Source organism: Mobula birostris, chromosome X, assembly GCF_030028105.1.
Source record: "Mobula birostris isolate sMobBir1 chromosome X, sMobBir1.hap1, whole genome shotgun sequence".
In the NCBI taxonomy this organism is placed as follows: Eukaryota; Metazoa; Chordata; class Chondrichthyes; order Myliobatiformes; family Myliobatidae; genus Mobula; species Mobula birostris.
Genome location: NC_092402.1, coordinates 8,927,096 through 8,954,699, shown reverse-complemented (window position 1 = coordinate 8,954,699; position 27,604 = coordinate 8,927,096). Strand labels below are relative to the sequence as shown.

Genomic DNA, 27,604 nt, shown 5'->3' with positions numbered 1-27,604 from the left:
TGGCAGGGTGTTCAAAGAACTCTCTGTGTTAAAAAAAAATCTACCTCTGACATCACCCCTGCACTTCCCTCCAATCAACCTACGCCCTCTTGTTTCCACTCTGGGGAAAAGACTCTGTCTGTCCACTCGATCTACGCCTCTTATCATCTTGTACATCAGTCTCAAGTCACCTCTGGCATCCCTCACCGATGCTTTCACCCAAGAATATGCCCCTCGCTCTCCTTCTGCACGGCAACATTCGTGCTTTATTTCTCACTCCCCAAGGTCGTCGGTCTTTGCTGCACATCCAACCCTTTGCAGAGCCGAACATCTCCGCCGTTTATTCCAGCACAGTCAGCCGTACCACCTGCGCGCTAACGCAAGTATCTAATCAGCCAATCCCGTGGCGGCAGGTCGATGCATAAGAGCACGCGGACACGGCCAAGAGGTTCAGCAGTTGCTCAGGCCAAACATCAGAACGCGGGAAGAGATATGATCTGAGTGACTCTGACCGTGGACTGATTGTTGGTGCCAGACGGGGTGGTTTGAGTACCACAGAAACTGCTGAGCTCCTGGGATTTTCACAGATAACCGTCTCCACAGTTTACCGATAACGATGGGAAAAGCAAAAAAAAACAATAAACACCCAGTGAGCATCAGTTCTGTGGGTGAAAATGCCTTATAAATGAGAGAGGTCGGAGGAGAATGGCCAGACTGGTTCAAGCTGACAGGAAGGTGATAGTAACTCAGATAACTGCACCTGACAACAGCGGTGTGCAGAAGAGCATCTCTGAACGCTCAATGTGTCACACCTTGAAGTGGATGGGCTGAAGACCATGGACGTCCACTCACTGGCCGCGTTATCAGGTACAGAAGGTACACAATAAAGTAGCTACTGAGAGTCCCCAATCCAGTCCTGGTGTAGTCCATCACGGGTAAAGCCCTCAGCACCACTGAGCAGATCTGCGAGGAACACTGTCGCTGGAAAGCAACATCCACCATCGGGGACACCCCGCCCCCCGCCACCCAGGACACACTCTCCTCTCACTGCTGCCATCAAGCAGAACATGCAGGAGCCTCAGGACCCACACTACCAGATTCAGGGACAGTTATTACCCCTCAACCATCAGGAAGGAGGTAAAGGAGCCTCAGGACCCGCACCACCAGGTTCAGGAACAGTTATTACCCCCTCAACCATCAGGAGGGAGGTACAGGAGCCTCAGGACCCACACCACCAGGTTCAGGAACAGTTATTACCCCTCAACCATCAGGAAGGAGGTACAGGAGCCTCAGGACCCACACCACCAGGTTCAGGGACAGTTATTACCCCTCAACCATCAGGAAGGAGGTACAGGAGCCTCAGGACCCATACCACCACATTCAGTAACAGTTATTACCCCTCAACCATCAGGAAGGAGGTACAGGAGCCTCAGGACCCACACCACCAGGTTCAGGAACAGTTACTACCCCCTCAACCATCAGGAAGGAGGTACAGGAGCCTCAATCCCACACCACCAGGTTCAAGAACAGTTATTACCCCTAAACCATCAGGAAGGAGGTACAGGAGCCTCAGGTCCCACAGCACCAGGTTCAGGAACAATTATTACCCCTCAACCATCAGGAAGGAGGTACAGGAGCCTCAGGACCCACACCACCAAGTTCAGGAACAGTTATTCCCCCCTCACCCATCAGGAAGGAGGTACAGGAGCCTCAGGACCCACACCACCAGGTTCAGGAACAGTTATTACCCCCTCAACCATCAGGCTCTTGAAACGAACTTCACTCGCCCACATCACTGAAGTGTTCAGGACTCACTTTCAAGGACCCTTCATCTCGTGCTCTCAATATTTACCGCTTATTCATTTATTATTATTATTATTTCTTCCTTTTCGTATCTGCACAGTTTGTGGTCTTTAGCACGCCGGTTGACGCCCCAGTTGGCGCAGTCTTTCATTGATTCCATTATGGTTATCGTGGATTCACTGAACAGGCCCGCAAGAGAATGGCTCTCAGGGTGACATATAAAGTCAAAGCAAATTTATTATGAAGGTACACATATGTCACCATACGCAACCCTGAGATTCATTTTGATTAAAAAATTACTTGGAGCTATATTTTATATGTATGTATCTTTTAATGCCTGTCCCCTAAAACCCTCACTAATTTTTATAGGTGCACCGTAGAAAGCATTCTTCTAGGGTGCACCACAACCTGGTATGGAAGTTGTCCTGTCCAAGACCGGAGCAAGCTGCAGAAGATCGTGAACACGGCCCGGCACATCACACAAACCAATCTTCCGTCCTTGGACTCACTTTACACCGCACGCTGTCGGAGCAGTGCTGCCAGGATAATCAAGGACACGACCCACCCAGCCAACACACTTTTCGTCCCTCTTCCCTCCAGGAGAAGGCTCAGGAGCTTGAAGACTCGTATGGCCAGATTTGGGAACAGCTTCTTTCCAACTGTGATAAGACTGCTGAACGGATCCTGACCCGGATCTGGGCCGTACCCTCCGAATATCCGGACCTGCCTCTCGGTTTTTTTTTTTGCACTACCTTACTTCCAATTTTCCTATTTTCTATTTATGATTTATAATTTAAATTTTTAATATTTACTAATTTTTACTATTTTTAATATTTGTACTCCAGGGAGCAGGAAGCACAGAATCAAATATCGCTGTGATGATTGTACGTTCTGGTATCAATTGTTTGGCGATAATCAAGTATAAAGTTATAATGTTCAGTTTTGCCAGCGAAACACACGTGCCTTTAATTTTTCCCTTTTCTCTGTTCTTAATCCTTTTTTTCAATACTGCGCATCGCTCAGTAGTGAGACGGTTAAGGCCTATTTAAAATTCTCCTTCTGCCTCCTGACTGCTAATGCACCGGGAGCCTGTTTGAGATGAGGCTGTGGCATTTTCTTCTCCCCCCACCTCCCGGGGCTCTCGTCTACAATTATCCCACAGGGAGCGACCACAGCCTGCTTCCCTTGTGGACAACGCGGCACATAAGCTCCCCGCCGCCACAGCACATCCTCAAGAGTGGGTCCGGGTTTGGGGGGGCGGGGGGAGTGATATTATCAGGGCTGATGCGTGGTATCAAATTTCAGATGAGATCACACAAAGCACTTCGCTATTCAGCACCAGCCTCACGTCTCACAGACCTCTTTGTTCCCGAGCTGAGCACGGCGATCCGAGGAGCACTCTCTGCCTCTGCCCACGCTCCCGCCATCAGCCGCGTTTGGAGCCTGCAACGCCTTTGCCATGACGCCTGAGTCGTAACCGCTGCACGCACACACACGCACAAAGAGAAACACCCATTACACAACTGCAATTGGCTGCCAGGCGGTTTGAAAGAAAGTGGATTATGGCTAGGAGTTGAGGAGCTGGCTTTGTATAAAACGTTCTTCTGTGCCATCCCAGCGTGGGCATGGAAGCGCCAGTCAAGATCAAGCGGACGGCCATAACCCTGGCCCAGAAGGTCCAGATCATCCTCAAGTTGAACAACCCCTCCTTCAAGCAGAAGGAGGTCGCCCAGGAGTACGGGCTGACCGCCTCGGCCATCTCCAAGATCGCCAAGAAGAAGGAGGGGATCCTGGAGGAGTGGCTGCGCGGCGGGAACCTGGAGCGCAAGCGGAAGCGCGAGGGCAAGAACCAGACCGTCCGACGACGCCCTGCTCAGCTGTTCTGGCTGGCCAGCAAGGAGGAGGGGCCCATCTCGGGGCCGGTGCTGATGGCCAAGGCCAAGGCGCTGGCCGACGAGATGGGGGTCGACTTCAAGCCCACCAACGGGTGGCTGTGCCGCCTGGAAAAACCGCAACAACCTGGCCTACCGGCGGGCGCCAGGGAGAGGGGCGAGGGCCGGACCGCCGGCCCCCACAGGACCGGTACCTTGTCTTTTTCTTTACCTGTTTGAGACACACAACCCTGTGACCGACTGACCTCCCTGTGGGAGAAACCAGAGCACCCGGAGGAAATCTGCGCGGTCACAGTGGGGGGGAGGGGGGAGAACTTACAAACCCCTAATGGCAGCGGGCAGGAATTGAACCCGGGACGAGTATAATATCGTCACGCTAACCGCTACCGTGCCACAAATGCCCCGGTATTAGAATAGTCCTTGGAAGTGTTGAAAAACGGCCATGCGTTTCAGCTTGACAAGATGGCGAGGAATCGGAATCAGGTTTAACATCTCCCGCTTATGTCGTGAAATTTGTTGTTTTGTTGCAGCACTACATTGCAATACGTAATAAATAAAACTCTAAATTACAGTATATATATTTAAAAAGTTAAATAAAATAAGTACTGCAGAAAGAGGAAAGAAAAATTAGTGAGGTAGTGTTCACAGGTTCAATGTCCATTTAGAAATCGGACGGCAGAGGGGGAGAAGCTGTTCCTGAATCTCTGAGTGTGTGTCTTCAGGCTCCTGTACCTCCTCCCTGATGGCAGAGGGGAAGAAGCTGTTCCTGAATCGTTGAGTGTGTGTCTTCAGGCTCCTGTACCCCCTCCCTGATGGCAGAGGGGAAGAAGCTGTTCCTGAATCGCTGAGTGTGTGTCTTCAGGCTTCTGCACCTCCTCCCTGATGGAAGAGGGGAAGAAGCTGTTCCTGAATCGCTGAGTGTGTGTCTTCAGGCTCCTGTACCTCCTCCCTGACAGCAGAAGGGAAGAAGCTGTTCCTGAATCGTTGAGTGTGTGTCTTCAGGTTCCTGTACCTCCTCCCTGATGGTAGCAATGAGAAGAGGGCACGCCCTGGGTGGTGGGGGAGCTTACTGATGGACGCTGCCTTTTTGAGGCACCACTCCTTGACGATGTCCCAGACGCTGGGGAGACTGGCGCCCGTGATGGAGCTGGCTGAGTTTACGACTCTGCAGCTTATTTCGATCCCATGTCACTGCGGAGAACACAGGACGCCTCACTTTCCTGGGAAAAGCCCATCTGCGCGATGATGGCTCGATTACCCGGAAACTGCACCGAGCCACGTCTTGTGGCTGAGGCGGGGGGGTGTGGGGTGGGGGCTGTTGTGTACAGATCTGGTCGCCGCACTGTGAGAAGAGACGGCTCATGTTCGAAGTTCGTTCACAGATGCAGCAGATTTACAGGCCCTTCTTGGCCCATGGAGTCGGTGGGACAGTTAACCTACTAGCCCGTACGTCTTTGGGATGGGGGAGGAAACCAGCCCACCCGGAGGAAACCCATGCGATCACGGGCGGGGGGGGGAGGGGAAGAGGGGAGCGTACAAACTCCTTAAAGACAGGGCTGGAATTGAACAAGGGACGGCGTTAGGCTGTGACGCTGCCTGCTATCCAGCACAGCCTGATGGGCCAAACAGCCTCTTCCTTGAACGAAATAAGGGGGTGGGTGGAGGGTAAAGATTTAAAAGGGACCCGAAGAGCAACTTAGTTTACTGAGAGACGTAGCATATATGGAGCCTACATCGTCCAATCACACCACCTGACCAATTATGGTCCACCCTCCTCTCCTATCAGAACACGTCTTCTTCAGCCCCTTGACCTTTTCCACCTATCACCTCCCATCTTCTCATTTCTCCTCCCCTCCCTCACCCACCTATCGCCTTCCCGCTCGTCCTCCCTCACCCATCTTCCCCACCCCCCCAACCGTTTCACTCCGCCATCTTCCCCCTTCCCTTCCCAGTCCCGAAGCAGGGTCTCAGCCCAAAATCTCGACAGCCGAAATGGCTCCACAGATGCTGTCTGGCCCTGCTAGGTTCCTCCAGCACCTTGTGTTTGTGTGTGTGCCGCGCATTCCTCTGGATGTCCGGCATCTGCAGAATCTCCTGTCTTGTGTGACCAATTATCAACCCAACCAACCGCTACATCTTTGGAACATGAGGGTCGGGGGCAGACATACAAAATCCTTATAGGCAGTAGCGGGAATCGAACCCGGGTCACTGATGCTGTAATGCGCTGCCGTAAGTGTTTCCCTTGGGCACAGGCAAAGGGCGGCGGGAGAGAGAGGGGGCCAAGGTGGTCTTTTTGCTTTGGGGGGGTTTGGGGGGATTAGGGTCGGAAGCTCAGTGATGACAATCAAGACGCCCAAGTCATTAAGAGCCAGATTCAGCCCCAGGCCAGGGAACGGGAGGAGATACACAGCCCTATAAAAAGAATTCAGCCCTCCCCACCAGAAGTTTTCATGCTCTATTGTTTTACAACATTGAATCACAGTGGATCTAATTTGCCTTTTGTTTGGGTCCTGATCAACAAAAAAAACTCTTCCGTGTCAGAGTGAAAACAGATCTCTACAAAGTGATCTAAATTAATTATAAATACAAACCACAATACTTATGATCGTATTAGTATTCTCCCCCCCTTTAATATGACACACCAAATCATCACTGGTGCAGCCCAACTGGTTTTAGACGTCACATCATTAGTTAAATGGAGATCACCGTGTGTAGTCAAGGTGTTTCAATTGATTGTAGTAATCTGTATCTGGAAGGGCCAACTGCTGGTGAGTCAGTATCCTGGCAAAAACTACACTGTGAAGACAAAAGAAAACTCCAAGCAACTCTGCGAAAAGGTTATTGAAAAGCACAAGTCAGGAGATGGATACGAGAAAATTTCCAAGTCGCTGAATATCCCTTAGAGAACAGTTAAGTCAAATGTCAAGAAATGGAAAGAATATGGGCACAGGTATGAAACTACCCAGAGCAGGCCATCCTCAAGAACTGAGTGACCGAGTGTCTTCGAAAACTGAGCAAGAAGGGGACGAGTGAGGGAGGCCACCAAGAGACCGATGACAACCCTGGAGGAGTTACGAGCTTCAGTGACTGAGATGGGAGAGACTGCGCGTACATCAACTGTTGCCCGGTCTCAGCTTCCTGGGAGAGTGGCAAAGAGAAAGCCACTGTTGGAAAAAAAACTCACATGAAATCTCAGCTGGAGTTTACCAGAAGGCATGTGGGAGACTTTGAAGTCAGCTGGAAGAAGGCTCTATAGTCTGATGAAACCAAAATTGAGCTTTCTGGCTATCAGACTAAACATAAGCCAAACACCGCATATCATCAGAAACACACCATCCCTACCGTGAAGCATGGTGGTGGCTGCATCATGCTGTGGGGATGCTTCACTGCAGCAGGCCCTGGAAGGCTTGTGAAGGTAGAGGGTAAAATGAATGCAGCAAAATACAGGGAAATCCTGGAGGAAAACCTGAGGCAGTCTGCAAGAGAAATGTGACTTGGGAGAAGATTTGTTTTCCAGCAAGACAATGACCCCAAGCATAAAGCCAAAGCTACACAGGAATGGCTTAAAAACAAAAAAAGTTATTGTCCTGGAGTGGCCAAGTCAGAGTCCAGACCTCAATCCAATTGAGAATTTGTGGCTGGATTTGAAAAGGGCTGTTCACTCACAATCCCCATGCAATCTGACAGAGCTTGAGCAGTTTTGTAAAGAAGAAAGGGGAAAAACTGCAGTGTCCAGATGTGCAAAGCTGATAGAGACCTATCCACACAGACTCAAGGCTGTAATTACTGCCAAAGGTGCATCTACTAAGTACTGACTTGGAAGGGGGAGAATACTTACTCAATCTATTATTTTGTGTTTTATATTTGTAATTAATTTAGGTCACCTTGTAGAGATCTGTTTTCATTTTGACACCAAAGAGTCATTTTCTGTCGATCAGTGTTAAAAAAAAGCCGAATTAAATCCACTGTGATTCAATGCTGTAAAACAATAAAACATGAAACTTCCAAAGTGTGGGGGGGGGGGTGAATACTTTCTATCGGCACCGTATGTGGACTTAGATAATAAATTGACTTTATTATTGTGGCTCTGCACAACCTATTTGTAAACCGAATCTCAAAACTTCGGCAGAACCTCTCGCGTTTACGTGACTGATCAACCGACCGGCCGGCACGTCTTTAGAGTGGGGGGAGGAACCCGGAGCACCCGGAAGAAACCCACACGGTCACGGGGAGGGACGCAGCGACCCCTTTACAGACAGCAGCGTGAGCTGGACCCGGTTCGCCGGCACAGTGGTACCGATAGGCTAGCAGTTACACTACGGTGCCACACCGCGATGGGACAGCCACAGCACCCACTATGCGATCGGTACAATAAGATTTGCCTCACGATTGAAGACGAGCACAAGGGATTCTGCAGATGGTGGAAATCCAAAGCAACACACACATACAAAATGCTGGAGGAACTCAGCAGGTCAGGCAGCATCTATGGAGAGGAATAAACTGTCGATGTTTCAGGCCTGAGGATCCTTCATCAGGTCTGGAAAGGAAGGGGCAGAAGCCAGAATAGGAGAGTTGGCAGGGAGTGGAAGGGGAGGAGGACAAGCTGACAAGTGACAGGTGAGACCAGGTGAGGGGGAAGGTGGGTGGGTGAGGGAGGGGGAGCAGGACAAGCTGACAGGTGACAGGTGAGACCAGGTGAGGGGGAAGGTGGGTGGGTGGGTGGGGGAGGGGGGAGGAGGACAAGCTGACAGGTGAGACCAGGTGAGGAGGAAGGTGGGTGGGTGGGGAAGAGGGGGAGGAGGACAATCTGACAGGTGACAGGTGAGACCAGGTGAGGGGGAAGGTGGGTGGGTGGGGAAGGGGGGAGGAGGACAAGCTGACAGGTGACAGGTGAGGGGGAAGGTGGGTGGGTGGGTGGGGGGAGGGGGGAGGAGGACAAGCTGACAGGTGACAACTGAGACCAGGTGAGGGGGAAGGTGGGTGGGTGGGGGAGGGGGGAGGAGGACAAGCTGACAGGTGACAGGTGAGGGGGAAGGTGGGTGGGTAGGGGAGGGGGAGGAGGACAAGCCGACAGGTGACAGGTGAAATCAGGTGAGGGTGAAGGGAGGGGAGGGTGTAGTGAAGTAAGAAGCTGGGAGGTGATAGGTGACGGTGGTAAACGTCTGATGAAGGAATCTGATAGGGCAGGACAGTGATTTTTTAAAATATATAATTACTTCTATATACAGTAATGCTTTATAACTGTCGAATGTCATGTCATGATCAACACGGCACAGCAAATTCCTAACGGCTGTAAACGTATTATCATCATCATGTGCCACGTCGTATGACGTCATCTTGTGCTGTGTTGTATGACATCATCGTTACGTGCTCTTCTGTATGACATCATCATTACGTGCCGTGTCGTTCTGACGAGGGCGGCTACGGTCTTTCCTTGGCCGTGGTTGGTCTTGGCAAATCCTTCTACAGAAGTGGTTTGCCATCGCCTTCTTGTGGGGCAGCGTCATGAACACTACCGCACTACCCTTTTATTTCTATTTTTGCACTACTTAATTAATTTAACTATTTTATATATATTTATATCTATAATGTATACGTATAGCTTCTGTCTGGTTGAAACAAGCTGACGTAACGCGTGAGGGAGGGAGAGGACGGGGATAAATGGAAGTGAGAGATCCAGGGACCTGCAGGCAACGGCTGGAATTGGAACCGCCCCAGCAACACAGCACTGATAGGGTTAACGGCACAGCCCTTCCAGGCCAACGACGGAGGATCCTTTTACAAGTTATCTAAATTAAAAATCACATCCTGCTGTTTCATATGTATACCCACCTCATCAGTCCCATGCCCAGCGGAGGGGCGGTGGAAATAAAACCCTCAATTCTCTCTCGATAAAATCAAGACCGGTTTCAGGTCAGACTGTGTGTCAGTGAGACACAGTCTGATCTGATTGGAAGGATGGTCGGGTGGGGGGGGGGGCAATGCTTGGTTCGTGAGGCCACAACGGCAATGTTAAGTTGCTGTTTAGAACACAGAATGGTACAGCACGGGAACAGGCCCTTCGGCTTACAGTGTTGTGCCGAACCAGTTAAATTAGTAATCAAAGAGCCAACTGAAATAATCCCTTCTGTCTACACAATGTCCACGTCCTTACATTCCCCTCACGTTCACGTACCTACCTGAACATCTCTCAAAAGTCCCCTCTGTTTCTGCCTCTACCACCACCCCAGGCAGCTCATTCCAGGCACCCAATGAGTGGATTTAACGAGATGTTTTCGCTCACATAACAGCCACTCGCTGGATTTTTTTTTGTTTGTTTTTGGCACCATTCTTTCTGAACTCTAGAGTCTGTTGTGCGTAAAAATCCCAGCAGATCAGCAGCTTCTGAGAGACTCAAATCACCCTGGGAGGCGCCTAATTAATCAGCTTGTTTATTTCGGTTTTTTTCTTAAAGAGGTGCCAGACGCGCTCCAGCTAGCACTGCACCCCTGGACTTGAGGTGTGTTGGCCTTCATTAGCCGGGGGACTGAGTTCAACAGCCACAAAATAATGTCGCAGCTCTATAAAACTCCAGTTTGACCACGCTTGGAGAATTGAGCTCAGTTCCGGTCTCCTCGTTACAGGAGGATGTGGCAGCTTCAGAGAGGGCGCAGAGGAGATTTACTCCTTGTAGTAGCCCCTTCTGTCCTGGGGAAAAAGTCTCTGCTGCCCCCTCGATCTGTGCCTCTTATCATCTCGTACAGCTCTATGAAGTCCCCTCTCATCCTCCTTCACTCCAAAGAAAAAAGCCCCAGCTCACTCAACCTATCCTCATGAGACGTGTTCTCCAATTCAGGCAGCATCCTGGTAAATCTGCTTCTGCATGGTTGAGGGATAATAACTGTTCCTGAACCTGGTGGTGTGGGTCCTGAGGCTCCTGTACCTCCTTCCTGATGGTTGAGGGGTAATAACTGTTCCTGAACCTGGTGGTGTGGGTCCTGAGGCTCCTGTACCTCCTTCCTGATGGTTGAGGGGTAATAACTGTTCCTGAACCTGGTGGTGTGGGTCCTGAGGCTCCTGTACCTCCTTCCTGATGGTTCAGGGGTAAAAATTGTTCCTGAACCTGGTGGTGTGGGACCTGAGGCTCCTGTACCTCCTTCCTGATGGTTGAGGGATAATAACTGTTCCTGAACCTGGTGGTGTGGGTCCTGAGGCTCCTGTACCTCCTTCCTGATGGTTGAGGGGTAATAACTGTTCCTGAACCTGGTGGTGTGGGTCCTGAGGCTCCTGTACCTCCTTCCTGATGGTTGAGGGGGTAATAACTGTTCCTGAACCTGGTGGAGTCGGACCTGAGGCTCCTGTACCTCCTACCCGATGGCAAGAGATTGGCCTGGATGGTGGGTGCTGCAGAATGTGTGGGCAATGCACGTGACTTATTCACTTTAAAAATCGAGAGCGGGAATGATTGCGGATGGAGGGACAACGCGTTAGGAGGAGCAGGGCGAAGGGCGGGAGGCCGTGAGGGATCCGATTGAAGTATATAAAGTGTTGAACATCTGAGGTAGTAGAATTCCTAAGAGTTACTTTGCGATACGACAGAGTGACGAAAGCAAAGGTCGAACTTGGAGCTGGGGAAAAGTAAATACCGGGTGGATTACAGGAGGACTTTCTCACGCAGGGGATGACAAACAGCCAGACCGATCAGGCAGGCTTACAAATCAGGACGGGACGGCACGTAGGCCGCGCAGACTACCAAACAGTTAGTGTAGCATTTTCATGATGAAATGTTTCCCAATAGATTTTTTTTAAAAAAAGCACCCTCCGGTGAAATGTTTCCTTTGGTGTTTCCCAACTGACTTCTGTAATCGCGCTACGCACAGGAGGAACTCAGCAGGCCAGGCAGCGTCTAGGAAAAGAGCAAGACCACAAGACCATAAGATATAGGAGCAGAAGTGGGCCATTCGGCCCATCAAGTCTGCTCCGCCATTCAATCATGGGCTGATCCAATTCTTCCAGTCATCCCCACTCCCCTGCCTTCACCCCATACCCTTTGATGCCCTGGCTAATCAAGAACCTATCTATCTCTGCATTAAATGCACCCAATGACTTGGCCTCCACGGCCACTCGTGGCAACAAATTCCACAGACTCACCACCCTCTGACTGAAGTAATTTCTCCGCATTTCTGTTCTAAATGGACGTCCTTCAATCCTGAAGTCGTGCCCTCTTGTCCTAGACTCCCCTACCATGGGAAATAACTTTGCCATATCTAATCTGTTCAGAATCAGAATCAGGTTCATTATCACTGGATGTGACATGAAATTTGTTAACTTAGCAGCAGCAGTTCAATGCAATACATAATCTAGCAGAGAAAAAAATAATATTTTTGTTTAAATGCTGTTTCTGTAGTTATTTATTGAGATGCAAAAAGGAGTAGACGCTTCCGGCCTCTCAAACCGCACCGCCCAGTAATTCCTGGCACCCCCCCCCCGCCCCCGATTTAACCCCAACCTAATGACGGGACAATTTACAACGAGACCGATTAATCTGCCGACCGGTCTTTCGACTGTGGGAGGAAACCGGGTCGCGGGGAGAACGTACAAACTCCTTACAGGAGGCAAGAGGGAACTAAATCCTGATCGTTGATTCCAGAATAGCCCACACTAGACGTTATGCTGTTGAGGCCTCCGCTGGCCTCGGTCGACCATGGATACTGCATCCCAGCTGTCTAGATACGCAAGCCAGGGCAGTACAACACAGAGAGCAAGTTGTTGCCCTTGTAGCAAGCTCCCCCTCTCCAACGCAAAGGAACAGCGGGGACCAACACCAGGAGTTGCCGGTCAGCGTTGAACTCAACGTAGGGACTCCTGCTCCAGATTTTTCCCTCGGGGTTCACTCCCGGAGCCTTCCCCACGAGTGGGTGTAGCTGCAAGGCAGCAGGAGGTTTGAGAACAGAGTTTTCCTTCTCCTAGATGAGCTGCCATCCACGGCTGACGAGCCCCGTCTGCCGGAGCGACTGGTTTTAAGGTGCCAGTAACCTGCCTTTGCCCCTCCTCCTGTCAGTAGACACGGTTCCGCCGGGCTTAGTAGCTAAACCACACGTGAAGGCCGGGAGCTGGACTTGGTTATCAGAGGCTGTTTGAGGTGCACGACATTGGGAGCATTTAATAGGTAGTGGGGGCTCGTCTCCATTACCTTCTCCAGCTATGACAACCACACATAAAATTATCCAATTTTCCCATAAAATTTGCCGGCTTCTGTCCCAATCAGACCACATGGTGACTCCATCAAACCCCTGCACCGTGAATTACGTGACAGGAGACGCCAACGAACAGAGATCGTAACAGTTGTCACGATAATGACAAGAGATCCCGATGAAGGGGTCTCGGCCCGAAACACTTCGACTGTTCATTCCTCTCCGTTAGATGCTGCCTGGCCTGCTGAGTTCCTCCAGCGTTTTGCGTGTGTGTGTGTGTGTGTGTGTATGTGTGTGTTTTACTCTGGGTTTCCAGCGCCTGCAAAGTCTCTTGTATTTAGGACAAGAGCTTCCAATTGCAGAGAGGAAACGCACAAATCTTAAGGTCACTTGATCATTAGACATAGGTGCAGAATCAGGCCATTCAGCCCATCGAGTCTGGTCCGCCATTCCATCATGGCTGATTCATTATCTCCCCGCGCCCCCCCCCCCCAATCCCTTTCTCCTGCCTTCGACTCCTGCCTTATATGCGGGCACGTGGCCAAGTGGTTAAGGCATTGGACTAGTGACCTGAAGGTTGTGAGTTCAAGCCCCAGCCGAGGGAACATGTTGTGTCCTTTGAGCAAGGCACTTAACCACACATTGCTCTGCGACGACGCCAGTGCCAAGCTGTATGGGTCCTAGTGCCCTTCCCTTGGACAACATCGGTGGCGTGGAGAGGGGAGACTTGCAGCATGGGCAACTGCCGGTCTTCCATACAACCTTGCCCAGGCCTGCGCCCTGGAGAGTGAAGACTTTCCAGGCGCAGATCCATGGTCTCGCAAGACTAACGAATGCCTTCGACTCCCTCACGAATTAAGGAGCTACCAACCTCCACTTTAAATGCACCCAATGCTATCTCTGGCAATGAATTCCGCAGACTCACCATCCCCTGGCAAAAGAAATCCCTCCTCCTCTCCACTCTATAGGGGCGCCCTTCCATTCTCAGGCTGTGCTCCCTGGTCCTGGACTCTCTCAAGACAGGAAACAACATCTCCACGTTCACTCAATCTAGGTCCGGGATTCCCGACCTTTTTTTTTAACCCACCGACCCCGACCGTTAAACCTAGAGGTTGGGACCTGCCCCCCATCTAGGTCTTTCAATATTCAGTAGGTTTCAATGTGATTCGACTGCACCCCCCGTAAGCCCCAGTGAGTCCAGAGCCATCAAACACTCCACAAACGTTAACCCTTTCATTCCCAGGATCATTCTTGTGAACCTCCTCCGGAACCCTCTCCAAAGACCGGGGCCCGGAATAGCCCACGGCCTTGGTGCCATCCGCAAGCTAGCCGACGCGCTGGCCACATCACCGCCCGGACCGTTGCTACAGATAGCAGGCCCAGCGCGGAATCTGTGGCACACCAGCAGCCATTCAGCCAGCCCGACCGTCCACCGCCACTTCCTAGTTTTTCCCCACAAAGTCAATTCGCGTTCGGTACTCGAGATTGTTGAACGTCTGGAGGAGGTGGAAATAATGCCTGTACGCAAGGTTACTCTGACAGGAAATGATAAAGTAGTGGTGGTTGGGGGTGTGTGTGTGGAGGGCTGGGTTATAGACAACAGACAACAGGTGCAGGAGTAGGCCATTCGGCCCTTCGAGCCAGCACCGCCATTCACTGTGATCATGGCTGATCATCCACAATCAGTATCCTGTTCCTGCCTTATCCCCATAACCTTTGATTCCGCTATCTTTAAGAGCTCTATCCAGCTCTTTCTTGAAAGCATCCAGAGACTTGGCCTCCACAGCCTCCTGGGGCAGTGCATTCCACATATCCACCACTCTCTGGGTGAAAAAGTTTTTCCTCAACTCCGTTCTAAATGGCCTACCCCTTATTCTTAAACTGTGGCCTCTGGTTCTGGACTCACCCATCAGCGGGAACATGTTTCCTGCCTCCAGCGTGTCCAGTCCCTTAATAATCTTATATGTTTCAATCAGATCCCCTCTCATCCTTCTACATTCCAGAGTATACAAGCCCAGTCGCTCCAGTCTTTCAACATATGACAGTCCCGCCATCCCGGGAATTAACCTCGTGAACCAACGCCGCACTCCCTCAATAGCAAGAATGTCCTTCCTCAAATTTGGAGACCAAAACTGCACACAGTACTCCAGATGTGGTCTCACCAGGGCCCTGTGCAACTGCAGAAGGACCTCTTTGCTCCTATACTCAATTCCCATTGTTATGAAGGCCAGCAATGCCATTAGCTTTCTTCACTGTCTAATGGCATGCTGGTGTTATGGGTTAGTGGTGAGGTGCTGATCGGCCTCACTGCTTGGGGAGAGTAACTGTTTTTGAGTCTGGTGGTCCTGGAGTGGATGCTACGTAGCCTCCTCCCTGATGGGAGTGGGATAGACAGTCCGTCAGCAGGGTGGGTGGGGTCCTTCGCGGCATTAGCGGCCCCCTCCCCGTAAACACGCCTTGGCCATCTCAGGTCTGCCCGTGCTCGCGACCTCACCGCTCTACCCGCAAGACGGGCAGCCTGCCCCAGAGTGCTGCAGAGAAGGAACCTCGACGCAGCCACGGGAGGAGGAGGAGGCGGAGGAAGACTCCCATGACCAGGCTGCAGAGTGCACGGGGCCGGAGGAGCGGGCCCCCCCCCCCCGCGAATCCTCCGATAACCCAACAGCCAGGGGGGTGCTCTGGGGTAACGTGAGTACAGCAGTGATCAATTCAAACAAGAGCCAGGCTTCAGTTCTTCGCATAAACTGTAAACCGCAGGCGGGGAAGGGAAGTTAGAAGCAGCAAATTTATTATCAAAGTACACACGTCGCCAAATGCAGTCCTGAGATTCACTGACATGTGTTAAAAGTCCTGCACTAAAAGTGTCTGTGATGTGCTATATTCTGTCTGGGTAGCCCCCAAACTGATGGCAGGAATATCGACTTCTCCTTCCAGTTCCCTCCCCCTTGTCCTCTTCTTCTAATCCCTACCCTGACCTCCTCGCCTGTCTATCACCTCACCCCTGGGTCCCTCTCTCCCACCGTCCGCACTCCTGTCCGATCGGATTCCTCCCTCTCAAGCCCTTTACTTCTCCCACCCAGCTGGTTTCACCTATCACCTTCCACCTCTCCTCCACCCTCTTCCCCAACCCCACCTTTTATTCTGGCATCTTCCCCTTCCTCCCCAGTCCAGATGGAGGATCTCTGCCCAAAACGTCAACTGTTTACTCCTCTCCATAGATGCTGCCTGACCTGCTGAGTTCCTCCAGCGTTTTGTGTGTGTGTGTGTGTGTTTTTTTTTTGCTCTGGATTTCCAGCATCAGCAAAATCTCTTGTGTTTAAGAACAGGAAACGCTGGAAACACTCAGCAGGTCAGGCAGCGTCTGAGTAGAGAGAAACGGGGGTAAGGTTACAGGCCATGGGCCCTGCCCCTGCTGCCTGAAACGTTTTGACTGCGTTTCCCATATTTTCTGCTTTTTATCTCAGTTCTTGAGGCTAAAGGCTGAGATGCAATTTGTGCTATCACGGTGTCCACATCAATTCCAGGTCTGTGTGGCATATAAGAACAGAGAGAGACATCGAGACCCTCAAGCCTGCACCACCAACCACTTTGACAAGGGTTGACGTTGACCTTGACACAAAACATTACAACACAGTACAAACCCCTTTGGTCTCCTTTTAACCTACTCCGATCGAACCCGTCCCTCCTACATCGCCCTTCCTTGTTCTATCACGCATCTTAACCCTGTTTACGTTTGTGGTCCCGTATTCCTTCATAGCCATCTGCAAACAAAAAAATTCTCAGTCCATTTTGCCCACCGCCTACAGCATTTTTGGGAAGACCATGAGACACAGGAGCAGAATTAGGCCGATCAGACATCCACTCAACTCCGCCATTCCATCATGATGATTTATTGTCCCCCTCAACCCCCATTCTCCTGCCTTCTTCCCGTAGCCTAACACCCTGACTAATCCAAGAGCCTGTCGGCCAACGTTTTGAATAACTCAATGACCTGGCCTGCACAGTCGTCTGAGGCAATGAATTCCACACACCCACCACCCTCTGGCTAAAGAAATTCCTCCTCATCTCTGTTCAAAAGGTCTGTCCTTCCATTCTGAGGCTGGGTCCTCTGGTTCTAGTCTTCCTCCACCATAGGAAACATCCTCTCCACACCCACTCTATCTGCACCATCTGGTCCTAGACTCCCCCACTGTAGGAAACATCCTCTCCACATCCACTCTATCTGTGCCCTCTGGTCCTAGACTCCCCCACTGTAGGGAAACATCCTCTCCACATCCACTCTATCTGTGCCCTCTGGTCCGAGACTCCCCCACTATAGGAACATCCTCTCCACATCCACTCTATCTGTGTCCTCTGGTCCTAGACTCCCCCACTATAGGAAACATCCTCTCCACATCCACTCTATCTGTGCCCTCTGGTCCTAGACTCCCCCACTATAGGAAACATCCTCTCCACATCCACTCTATCTGTGCCCTCTTATCCTAGACTCCCCAACTATAGGAAACATCCTCTCCACATCCACTTCATCTGTGCCCTCTGGTCCTAGACTCCCCAACTATAGGAAACATCCTCTCCACATCCACTCTATCTGTGTCCTCTGGTCCTAGACTCCCCCACTATAAAAAACATCCTCTCCACATCCACTCTATCTGTGTCCTCTGGTCCTAGACTCCCCCACTATGAGAAACATCCTCTCCACATCCACTCTATCTGCGTCCTCTGGTCCTAGACTCCCCCACTATAGGAAACATCCTCTCCACATCCACTCTATCTGTGCCCTCTGGTCCGAGACTCCCCCACTATAGGAAACATCCTCTCCACATCCACTCTATCTGTGCCCTCTGATCCTAGACTCCCCAACTATAGGAAACATCCTCTCCACATCCACTTCATCTGTGTCCTCTGATCCTAGACTCCCCCACTATAGGAAACATCCTCTCCACATCCACTCTATCTGTGTCCTCTGGTCCGAGACTCTCCCAGTATGGGAAACATCCTCTCCACATCCACTCTATCTGTGTCCTCTGGTCCTAGACTCCCCCACTATAGGAAACATCCTCTCCACATCCACTCTATCTGTGTCCTCTGGTCCGAGACTCTCCCACCACCGGAAACATCCTCTCCACTTCCACATCATCTAGGCCTTTCAATATTCGATAAGGAAATCCCTCCCCATCTCTTCGAAACTCTAGCCAGCACAGGCCCAGAGCCATCGAACGCACCCCATTCATTAACCCTTTCATCCCCGGGATCACTCTCGTGCCCCGGATTACCCACTCCCCTTTATGAGAACAAGTGCGTCCTGATATTACCCCGAGCAGGCTTTGAAGTCCAAACTAAATTTATTATCAAAGTACCTACATGTCACCATATACTTCCCTGAGATTCGTGTTTTTTTTTTGCTCTCTTTTTGCACTACTTGTTTAATTTATTTTTTTAAATATATATTTCTTATTGCAATTGGTAGTTTTTTTTCTATCATCACTACGTATTGTAATGTACTGCTACGGCAAAACAACCAATTTCACAACATAGGCCGGTGGTGTTTCAACCTGATGCTGCTTTTCTTGCCGTCACTCACAGCAGAGTTGAGGAACAGAAATACAATAGGCCCAGTGTGAAAACAGACACAGAGTCTGACAACTAACTACCGTGCAAAAGACAGACTCTGCAAATACAGAAAACAAACTATAAATCAATAAAAGAAAACCCTAAAAACAGACAAAAAGGCTTCAGTGTTCAGTAGAGGAGGGATGTGGTTGCTATGGAGAGGGTGCAGAGGAGACGTTGTCTGGATTGGGGAGCACGCCTTATGGGAATAGGTTGAGTGAACTCGGCCTTTTCCCCTTGGAGCGACGGAGGATGAGAGGTGACCTGATAGAGGTGTATAAGATGATGAGAGGCATTGATCGTGTGGATAGTCAGAGGCTTTTACCCCAGGGCTGAAATGGCTAGCACGAGGGGACACAGTTTTAAGGTGCTTGGAAGTAGGTACAGAGGAGATGTCAGGGGTAAGTTTTTCCACACAGAGAGTGATGGGTGCGTGGAATGCACTGCCGGCAATGGGTACAATAGGGTCTCTTAAGAGTCTCTTAGTCTGGTACATGGAGCTTCGAAAATTAGAGGGCTACGCGGTAGGGTAATTCTGGGCAGTTTCTACAGTAGGTTATACAGTCAGCACAACATTGTGGGCCAAAGGGCCAGTAATGTGCTGTAGATTTCTATGTTCTATAAATAGATAGATAGATGAATTAACAATATTAAATAGATAGATAAACCGAAAGAAACTGAGAAGGTGAATTGTAGAATGCCTGACATTGAGTCCACGGGATATTAAGGAGCTTGGCCTCAACGTTAACTAATGCTCTGTTGTTTCAGCGACGAAGTCTTGCTCAGGTCACAGCTCGGCTGCACTGGCTGAGGCGCTGCGCCCATGATAGGCTTGCTAACCAGGGGCATTTCCTCGTTCCAGGTGGCGCCCAGTTCTCTTCGACGCCCAGCCTCCCACGGGGCCAGTGGCGAGCAGCAGGGGCCGGGTCATCCGACAGCTCCTCTGACGAGACTCCAGCCGGACAGCCGGCCGCGGACACGCAGCGCAGACCAAAGCGGGTTAAGAAGGAGGGGTTGCCCCCGCAGTCAGGCCCCGGCTGTCCGTCTTACACAGGTGGGTGCTGATTTGTAACTACCTTGATGTATTTAATGCAGGCACACCCGCTGCAGCAAACATCCTCTCCACATCCACTCTATCTGTGTCCTCTGGTCCTAGACTCCCCCACTACAGGAAACATCCTCTCCACATCCACTCTATCTGTGTCCTCTGGTCCTAGACTCCCCCACTATAGGAAACATCTTCTCCACATCCACTCTATCTGTGTCCTCTGGTCCTAGACTCCCCCACTACAGGAAACATCCTCTCCACATCCACTCTATCTGTGTCCTCTGGTCCTAGACTCCCCCACTACAGGAAACATCCTCTCCACATCCACTCTATCTGTATCCTCTGGTCCTAGACTCCCCACTATAGGAAACATCCTCTCCACATCCACTCTGTCTAGGCTTTCCTTCCCACCGACTCAACCCACAAGTTAACCTTTAGCGAATCCTGCACGAGGACTTCCAAGTCCCTTTGCACCTCTGGTTTATGAATTTTCTCCTTGTTTAGAAAACAGTCAACACCTTTATTACTTCTCGCAACATTCATGACCATACACTTCCCTGCACTATACTCCATCTGCCACTTCTTTGCCTATTTTCCTAATCTATCTAAGTCCTTCTGCAGACTCTCCGCATCCTCAGCACTATCTGCCCCTCCACCTATCTTCGCATCGTCTGCAAACTTGGCCACAAAGCCATCAATTCCGTCATCTACATCATTGACATATAATGTTAAAAGTAGCAGTCCTAATACTGACCCCTGTGGAACACCACTAGTCACTGGCACCCAACCAGAAAAGGCCCCTTTTATTCCCACTCTTTGCCTCTTACCGATTAGTCAATTTTCTATCCATGCTAGTATCTTTCCTGTAATACCACAGGTTTACCATCTTGTTAAGCACTTCAACCATTAGTTAACCCAAGTAAACAACTTCCACTGACACTCTGCTACCAGGCTGATATTTCCTCAAAGAATTGCAACAGATTTGTCAGATTTCCTCTTCAGGAAAACATGCTGATTCTGACCTAATTCATCATGTGGCCCCAAGCACCCCAAAACTTCATCCTTGATAATGGACTCCAAAATCTTCCCAACTGCTGATGTCAGGCTAACAGGCCTATAATCTCCTCCCTTCTCCCTCCCCTCCTTCAAGAGTGGAGTGACATTTGCAATTTTCCAGTCCTCCGTAACCACTCCAGAACCTGGCGAGGCTTGAAAGATCACTACTAATGCCTCCACAATCTCTTCAGCTGCCTCTTTCAGAACCCTGGTGTGCAGTCCATCTGGTCCAGGTGACTTACCTACCTTCACACTTTTCAGCTTCCCAAGTAACTTCTCTTTAGTAATAGCAACGACACTCACTTCTGCCCCCGACACTCTTGAATTTCTGGCATACTTTTATTATCTTCCACAGTAAAGAATAATGCAAAATACGTAACAAGCTCGCCTGTAATTTCCTTGTCCCCCATTACTACCTCTCCAGCATCATTTTCCAGCAGTCCAATACCTTCCCTCGCCTCTCTTTTACACTTTATATATCTTTATCTGAACTTTATAAAACTCCGGTTTGTCCACATTTGGAGCATTGCGAACATTTCTGGTCACCTCACTATAGGAAGGATGTTGAGGCTTTGGAGAGGGTGCAGAAGAGGTTCACCAGGATGTTACCTGGTTTAGAGGGCGTGTGCTATCACGAGAGGCTGGATAAACTTGGGTTGTTTTCTCTGGAGCGCCAGAGGCTGAGGGGGGATTTGATATAAGTTTATAAGATTATGAGAGGCATAGATAGAGTGGACAGAGAGTATCTGTTTCCCAGGGTTGAAATATCTAATGCAATAGACAATAGATGCAGGAGTAGGCCATTCAGCCCCTCAAGCCAGCACCGCCATTCACTGTGATCATGGCTGATCATCCACAATCAGTACCCTTTAACTGCCTTCTCCCCATATCCCTTCACTCTGCTATCTTGAAGAGCTCTATCTAACTCTTTTTTGAAAGAATCCAGAGAATTGGCCTCCACTGCCTTCTGAGGCAGAGCATTCCACAGAACCATAACCCTCTGTGTGAAAAAGTTTTTCCTCAACTCCGTTCTAAATTGTCTACCCCTTATTCGTAAACTGTGGCCTCTGGTTCTGGACTCCCCCAACATCGGGAGCATGTTTCCTGCCTCTAGCGTGTCCAATACCAGAGGGCATGCATTGAAGGTGAGAGGGGATAGGATCAAGGGGGGATGTGAGGAGTAAGTTTTTCACTCAGAGAGTGGTGGATGCCTGGAATGTGCTGCCTGGGATGGTGGTAAAGGCAAATACATTAGAGGCTTTTAAGAGACGTTCGGATAGGCACACGGATGTGAGGGAGATGGAGGGATACGGACATGGTGTAGGTAGGAGGGATTAGTGTTTGGGTGGTTTTGATTTGCTTTTTAGCCGGGTCAGTACAGCACTGTGGGCCGAATGGCCTGTTCCTGTGCTGTACTCTTCTATGTTCTACATCTGAAAAAGTTTTCACTGTCCTTTTCCATATTACTGGCTAGCTTACCTTCATTATTTCATCTCTTCCCCCCTTATGGCTTTCTGTTGGTTTTTAAAAACTTCCCAGCCCCCTAACTCCCACTAATTTTTGCTGCATTATGTCTTCCTTGACCTCCTTTGTCAGTCGCAGTTGGCTCGTCATCCATTTCGAACACCTCCTCATCTCAGGGAGGTATCTATCCTGTGCCTTCCGAGTTGCCCCCAGAAACTGCAGCCATTGCCGTTCTGCCAGTAGCCCACAGTATACACTTCGTACTGTGATTTACAGCTTTTTATTATGTATTGCCATGTACTGCCGCCGCAAAACAACAAATTTCACGATATTAAGCCTGAATTCGGTTCTTTTGCACATTTGTTCACAGCACTGAAGGAGAGCAGGGGGCCTCTGTCGACTCCCTGAAACCTATTCAACATCCCTCTGATCTCCCTGTACCCCGTTCTCGCTCAAACGCCCGTCGACACCCCTCCAACCTCCCGCTGTCCGCCCACAACAGCTAACTAACCCAACAGCCTCATAAGGCAGCGGTCAGACCGCACCTGGGAGTACTGCGATGCAGCTTTGGGCTCCTTATCCAAGAAAGGACATGCTGGCATTGGGGGGGGGGGGTCCCAGAGGAGATTCACGAGAATGATCCCGGGATTGGTAGGGTTAACAGATGAGGAGTGTTTGGTGGCTCTGGGCCCGTACTCACTGGAGTTTATGAGGAGCAGAGGGGGGATCTCATTGAAACCTATTGAATAATGAAAGGCCTAGATAGAGTGGATGTGGAGAGGATGTTTCCTATAGTGGGGGAGTCTAGGACCAGAGGACACAGATAGAGTGGATGTGGAGAGGATGTTCCCTATAGTGGGGGAGTCTAGGACCAGAGGGCACAGATAGAGTGGATGTGGAGAGGTTGTTTCCTATAGTGGGGGAGTCTAGGACCAGAGGGCACAGATAGAGTGGATGTGGAGAGGATGTTTCCTATAGTGGGGGAGTCTAGGACCAGAGGGCACAGATAGAGTGGATGTGGAGAGGTTGTTTCCTATAGTGGGGTAGTCTAGGACCAGAGGGCACAGATAGAGTGGATGTGGAGAGGATGTTTCCTATAGTGGGGGAGTCTAGGACCAGAGGGCACAGATAGAGTGGATGTGGAGAGGTTGTTTCCTATAGTGGGGGAGTCTAGGACCAGAGAACACAGATAGAGTGGATGTGGAGAGGGTGTTTCCTATAGTGGGGGAGTCTAGGACCAGAGGACACAGATAGAGTGGATGTGGAGAGGGTGTTTCCTATAGTGGGGGAGTCTAGGACCAGAGGGCACAGATAGAGTGGATGTGGAGAGGGTGGTTCCTATAGTGGGGGAGTCTAGGACCAGAGGACACAGATAGAGTGGATGTGGAGAGGGTGTTTCCTATAGTGGGGGAGTCTAGGACCAGAGGGCACAGATAGAGTGGATGTGGAGAGGGTGTTTCCTATAGTGGGGGAGTCTAGGACCAGAGGACACAGATAGAGTGGATGTGGAGAGGACGTTTCCTATAGTGGGGGAGTCTAGGACCAGAGGACACAGATAGAGTGGATGCGGTGAGGATGTTCCCTATAGTGGGGGGAATCTAGGACCAGAGGGCACAGGTTCAAGGCAGAAGGACCTCCCCTTAGAACAGAAATGAGGGGGAATTTCTTTAGCCAGAGAATGGTGAATCTGTGGAATTCATTGCCACATACGGCTGTGGAGGCCAAGTCACTGGGTGCATTTAAAGCGGAAGTAGACAGATTCTTGATTTTTCACAGCGTTGAAGGTTACGGGGAGAAGAAAGGAGAATGGGGTTGAGAGGGGATAATAAATCAGCCACAATGGAATGGGGAGTAGACTCGATGGGCTGAATGGTCCCATTCTGCTCCTATGTCTTACGGGATGTGGGAAGAAACCAGAGCCCCTTGGGAGAACCCATGCACTCAGGGGAGAAGACGCAAAGGCCACACAGGCAACATTGCAGGCCACACACACATCAGCCCACCCCACCACCCCCACCAACACTGTACACGTGTCACCCAGCGTCACTTTGTGTACGTTGTCACGTGAATGAAGTCACCCGGGAGAAGGAGTCTCTTTTAAACGACAAAACGAGACACAGCAGGTATCACACTGAGACCCCTTTCAGAGGAAAAGGGCCTGTCCGACCCAACGCTGAAGGTCAAGGGGCAATTCAGAACAATTCCATATTTACAATGCATCTACAATGCTTTCTTTGAACTACACCACAACCTTCACAGCTCCCGTTTCGCACCTACACTACGGACACCTAAATGACAGCCCCAAATAATGAATTTAAATCAGCACGGCTGGGTCCGTCCAATTATACTGTGGTTTACGGCTCTTCAGAATCCATTGTTCAGGGCTGCATTTCAAATTTAATCTACCGTCCATATTCAGATCTGAAGGTTTGTTGCTGAAGTCAGTTGTCGAAGTTAACTGCTATATGTGCTAAACCCCCAAAACACCCAACAATGTACAATCAGTCTATATATAGAACAGTTACCCGCACACTGTGTTTTATATAATTTACGAAGCAATTATATACAGGTATGCGTTGCTTAACGACCACAATACGTTCTGTGAAACCGGACGTTGTGCGGACACCATATTATATACTTAGCAAACCTGTATGTAGAAGCACTAAACTTGATATCGTAATCTGGTCCTGCTTTTTCTTTAAGCATTTCGACAGGCTCCGTCCCTTAGCAGTGATCGTAACGTGCTGACCAATGTTTGGTCATCAACCCACGTCATTAACAATTTCTCCATATACGATTATAGGTCCCTCTCGCACTTTTGAGCAATGGCATTCACTGGTTTTCCACCTTCATATTGTTTAATAACCTTTTGTTTCACTTCCAAATCAATACTTTTAACATAGAACATAGAATCGTACAGGACAGTACAGGCCCTTCAGCCCACATTGTTGTGCCAACCCTCAAACCCTGCCTCCCATATAACCCCCCACCTTAAATTCCTCCATATACCTGCCTAGTAGTCTCTTAAACTTCACTAGTGTATCTGCCTCCACCACTGACTCAGGCAGTGCATTCCACGCACCAACCACTCTCTGAGTAAAGAACCTTCCTCTAATATCCCCCTTGAACTTCCCACCCCTCACCTTAAAGCCATGTCCTCTTGTTTTGAGCAGTGGTGCCCTGGGGAAGAGGCGTTGGCTATCCACTCTATCTATTCCTCTTATTACCTTGTACACCTCTATCATGTCTCCTCTCATCCTCCTTCTCTCCAAAGAGTAAAGCCCTAGCTCCCTTAATCTCTGATCATAATCCATACTCTACTTTTCCTTTGCCTCTTGCTGCTGCTGTCAGTAGGAGTGGTTTTGCTGCATTTGGAAGCCATGATGCACTTTACGGTAATATTTTTGGAAGAAAATTAAACAGAGAGAGAACGCTGCGACACTCAAGTGATGTGCGATACACAAGATTGGTTATGTCCGCTATGTCACGTTCTCCGATCGGGACTACGGCCGTATATGCGATCGAACGTTGTCCGAATGGACATTAAGCGGCGCACACCTATAATATAATTGTATTGATTTTCATATAATTTACATTTATTGTTTTTTTTAAATAATGTGCTTTATGCTTATTGTGATTTTTTTTAATGCTGCAACAGATTGGGAGTAATATTCACTCAAACACGAGGAATTCTGCAGATGCTGGAATTTCAAGCAACACACATCAAAGTTGCTGGTGAACGCAGCAGGCCAGGCAGCATCTCTAGGAAGAGGTACAGTCGACGTTTCGGGCCGAGACCCTTCGTCAGGACTCACTGAAAGAAGAGATGGTAGGAGATTTGAAACGCCGACTGTACCTCTTCCTATAGACGCTGCCTGGCCTGCTGCATTCACCAGCAACTTTGATGTGTGTTACTGGGAGCAATAATCGTTTCGCTCTCGTGTACCAAAGAGTGACAATGTTGAATGTTGCATCTTTGAGCAACAGAAACGAAATGCTGGAGGAACTCAGCAGCTCAGGGAAAAGAACAAGCAACCGATGTTCCGGGCCGAGACTCCTCCGTTCTTCAGTCCTGATGAAGACAATGAATCCAACGCCAGACACGCAAAATGCAGGAAGAACCCAGCCAGTCAGGCAGCATCTGTGGAGAGGAATTATTCTGGCTTCTTCCATCTTTTCCAGTCCCGATGGAGGGCTACGGCCGGAAACGCCGACTAGTTTTTCATCTCCATAGATGCTGCCTAACCTGCTGAGTTCCTCCAGCATTTTATGTGTGTTGCTCTGGGTTTTCAGCATCTGCAGAATCCCTTGTGCCCCTGCGATCAGCCTCAGTGTCTGTTATGTGGGCATGAATGAAAATGAACAGCACAGCGGAGGTGAAAGCACGAAGCCAGCCCACTGAGAGTCTCGGTATGAAAAGTCGACGCTCCGCTCCCCTCCACAGGCGCTGCCCGACCCGCTGAGCTCCCCCTGCACTCTGCGCGCGATGCTCCGGGCTTCCAGCACCTGCGGGGGTCTCCTGTGTCGGTCAAATCCTCAATCCGTGAACGGGACTGCACGTGGGTGACCGGGGCGGCCGCGGGAGCCACCGGGCCACCGCTGCGAGGTGAATCGCGGACTTGGCACGCGAGAGTGCAGGGCTGCGTTTGACGAGCGTGTCGGGCTTTGTTTGTCCGCAGCACCGCTGGATCTCAGAAGTCAGCAGGAGGTACCTGGAACGTCACACGGAAACGCCGCGGCAGGCAGCCGGAATAGGGCGGAAAGAGTCAAAGCAGAGAGGGACTACGCCTATCAGCCTTACAAAGGTACGACTTCCCGCTCCCTGAGATGTACGGCAAAATCGGGCTGTATCTCGTCAGGGACTCAGCCGCGATGGGTGGGAATAAACAGTCCATGTCTCCGACGGAGACAGCGACTGGTAATTCAATTCCCACGGAAGCTGCCTGACCTGCTGACTTCCTCGGGCGTTTTGGGAATAAGTAGAAATATCATAATTGCAGGAGATTCTGGAGGTGAGATACACCTGGAACGAGCCACACAAAACGGTGGAGGAACTCGGCAGGTCAGGCAGCATCTATGGAGGGGGTGAACAGGCGACGTCCTGATGAAGGGTCTTGGCCGAGGAGACGGATGTTGTGTGTTTTCCAGTAAACATTAACCTCGGGCTTGATGCTAGTTCTGAAGTTAGGATATAGTGGATTCGACCCGGTCCATCACCAGGGTAAAGCCACCACCCCCCCCCACCAACCATTTGAGTACATCGACATGAAACACTGTCGCAGGAGAGCAGCCTCCATCATCGGGGACCCCCACCACCCAGGAGCTTCAGGTCCCACACCACCAGGTTCAGGAACAGTCATTACCCCTCAACCATCAGGAAGGAGGTACAGGAGCCTCAGGTCCCACACCACCAGGTTCAGGAACAGTTCTTACCCCTCAACCATCAGGAAGGAGGTACAGGAGCCTCAGATCCCACATCACCAGGTTCAGGAACAGTTATTGCCCCTCAACCATCAGGAAGGAGGCACAGGAGCCTCAGGACCCACACCACCAGGTTCAGGAACAGTTATTACCCCCTC

At 50.3% G+C, this 27,604-nt stretch overlaps 2 protein-coding genes across 2 annotated transcripts in view; one reads left to right on the top strand and one right to left on the bottom strand.

Annotated features, from left to right (window-relative positions):
- LOC140191857 (sorting nexin-10B-like) overlaps window positions 1–27,604 on the bottom strand; it is a 91,622-nt gene that overhangs the window by 15,693 nt on the left and 48,325 nt on the right. The window lies entirely within an intron of this gene.
- The window catches only part of LOC140191819 (uncharacterized protein C17orf113-like), a 42,355-nt gene continuing 17,907 nt past the window's right edge, over window positions 3,157–27,604 (top strand). The window contains exons 1-3 of the mRNA XM_072249612.1: window positions 3,157–3,864; window positions 19,320–19,511; window positions 26,705–26,830. Of these exons, the coding sequence (XP_072105713.1) occupies window positions 3,408–3,864; window positions 19,320–19,511; window positions 26,705–26,830 (775 nt within the window). The 5' untranslated portion in view covers window positions 3,157–3,407. The remainder of the gene's footprint in view (window positions 3,865–19,319; window positions 19,512–26,704; window positions 26,831–27,604) is intronic.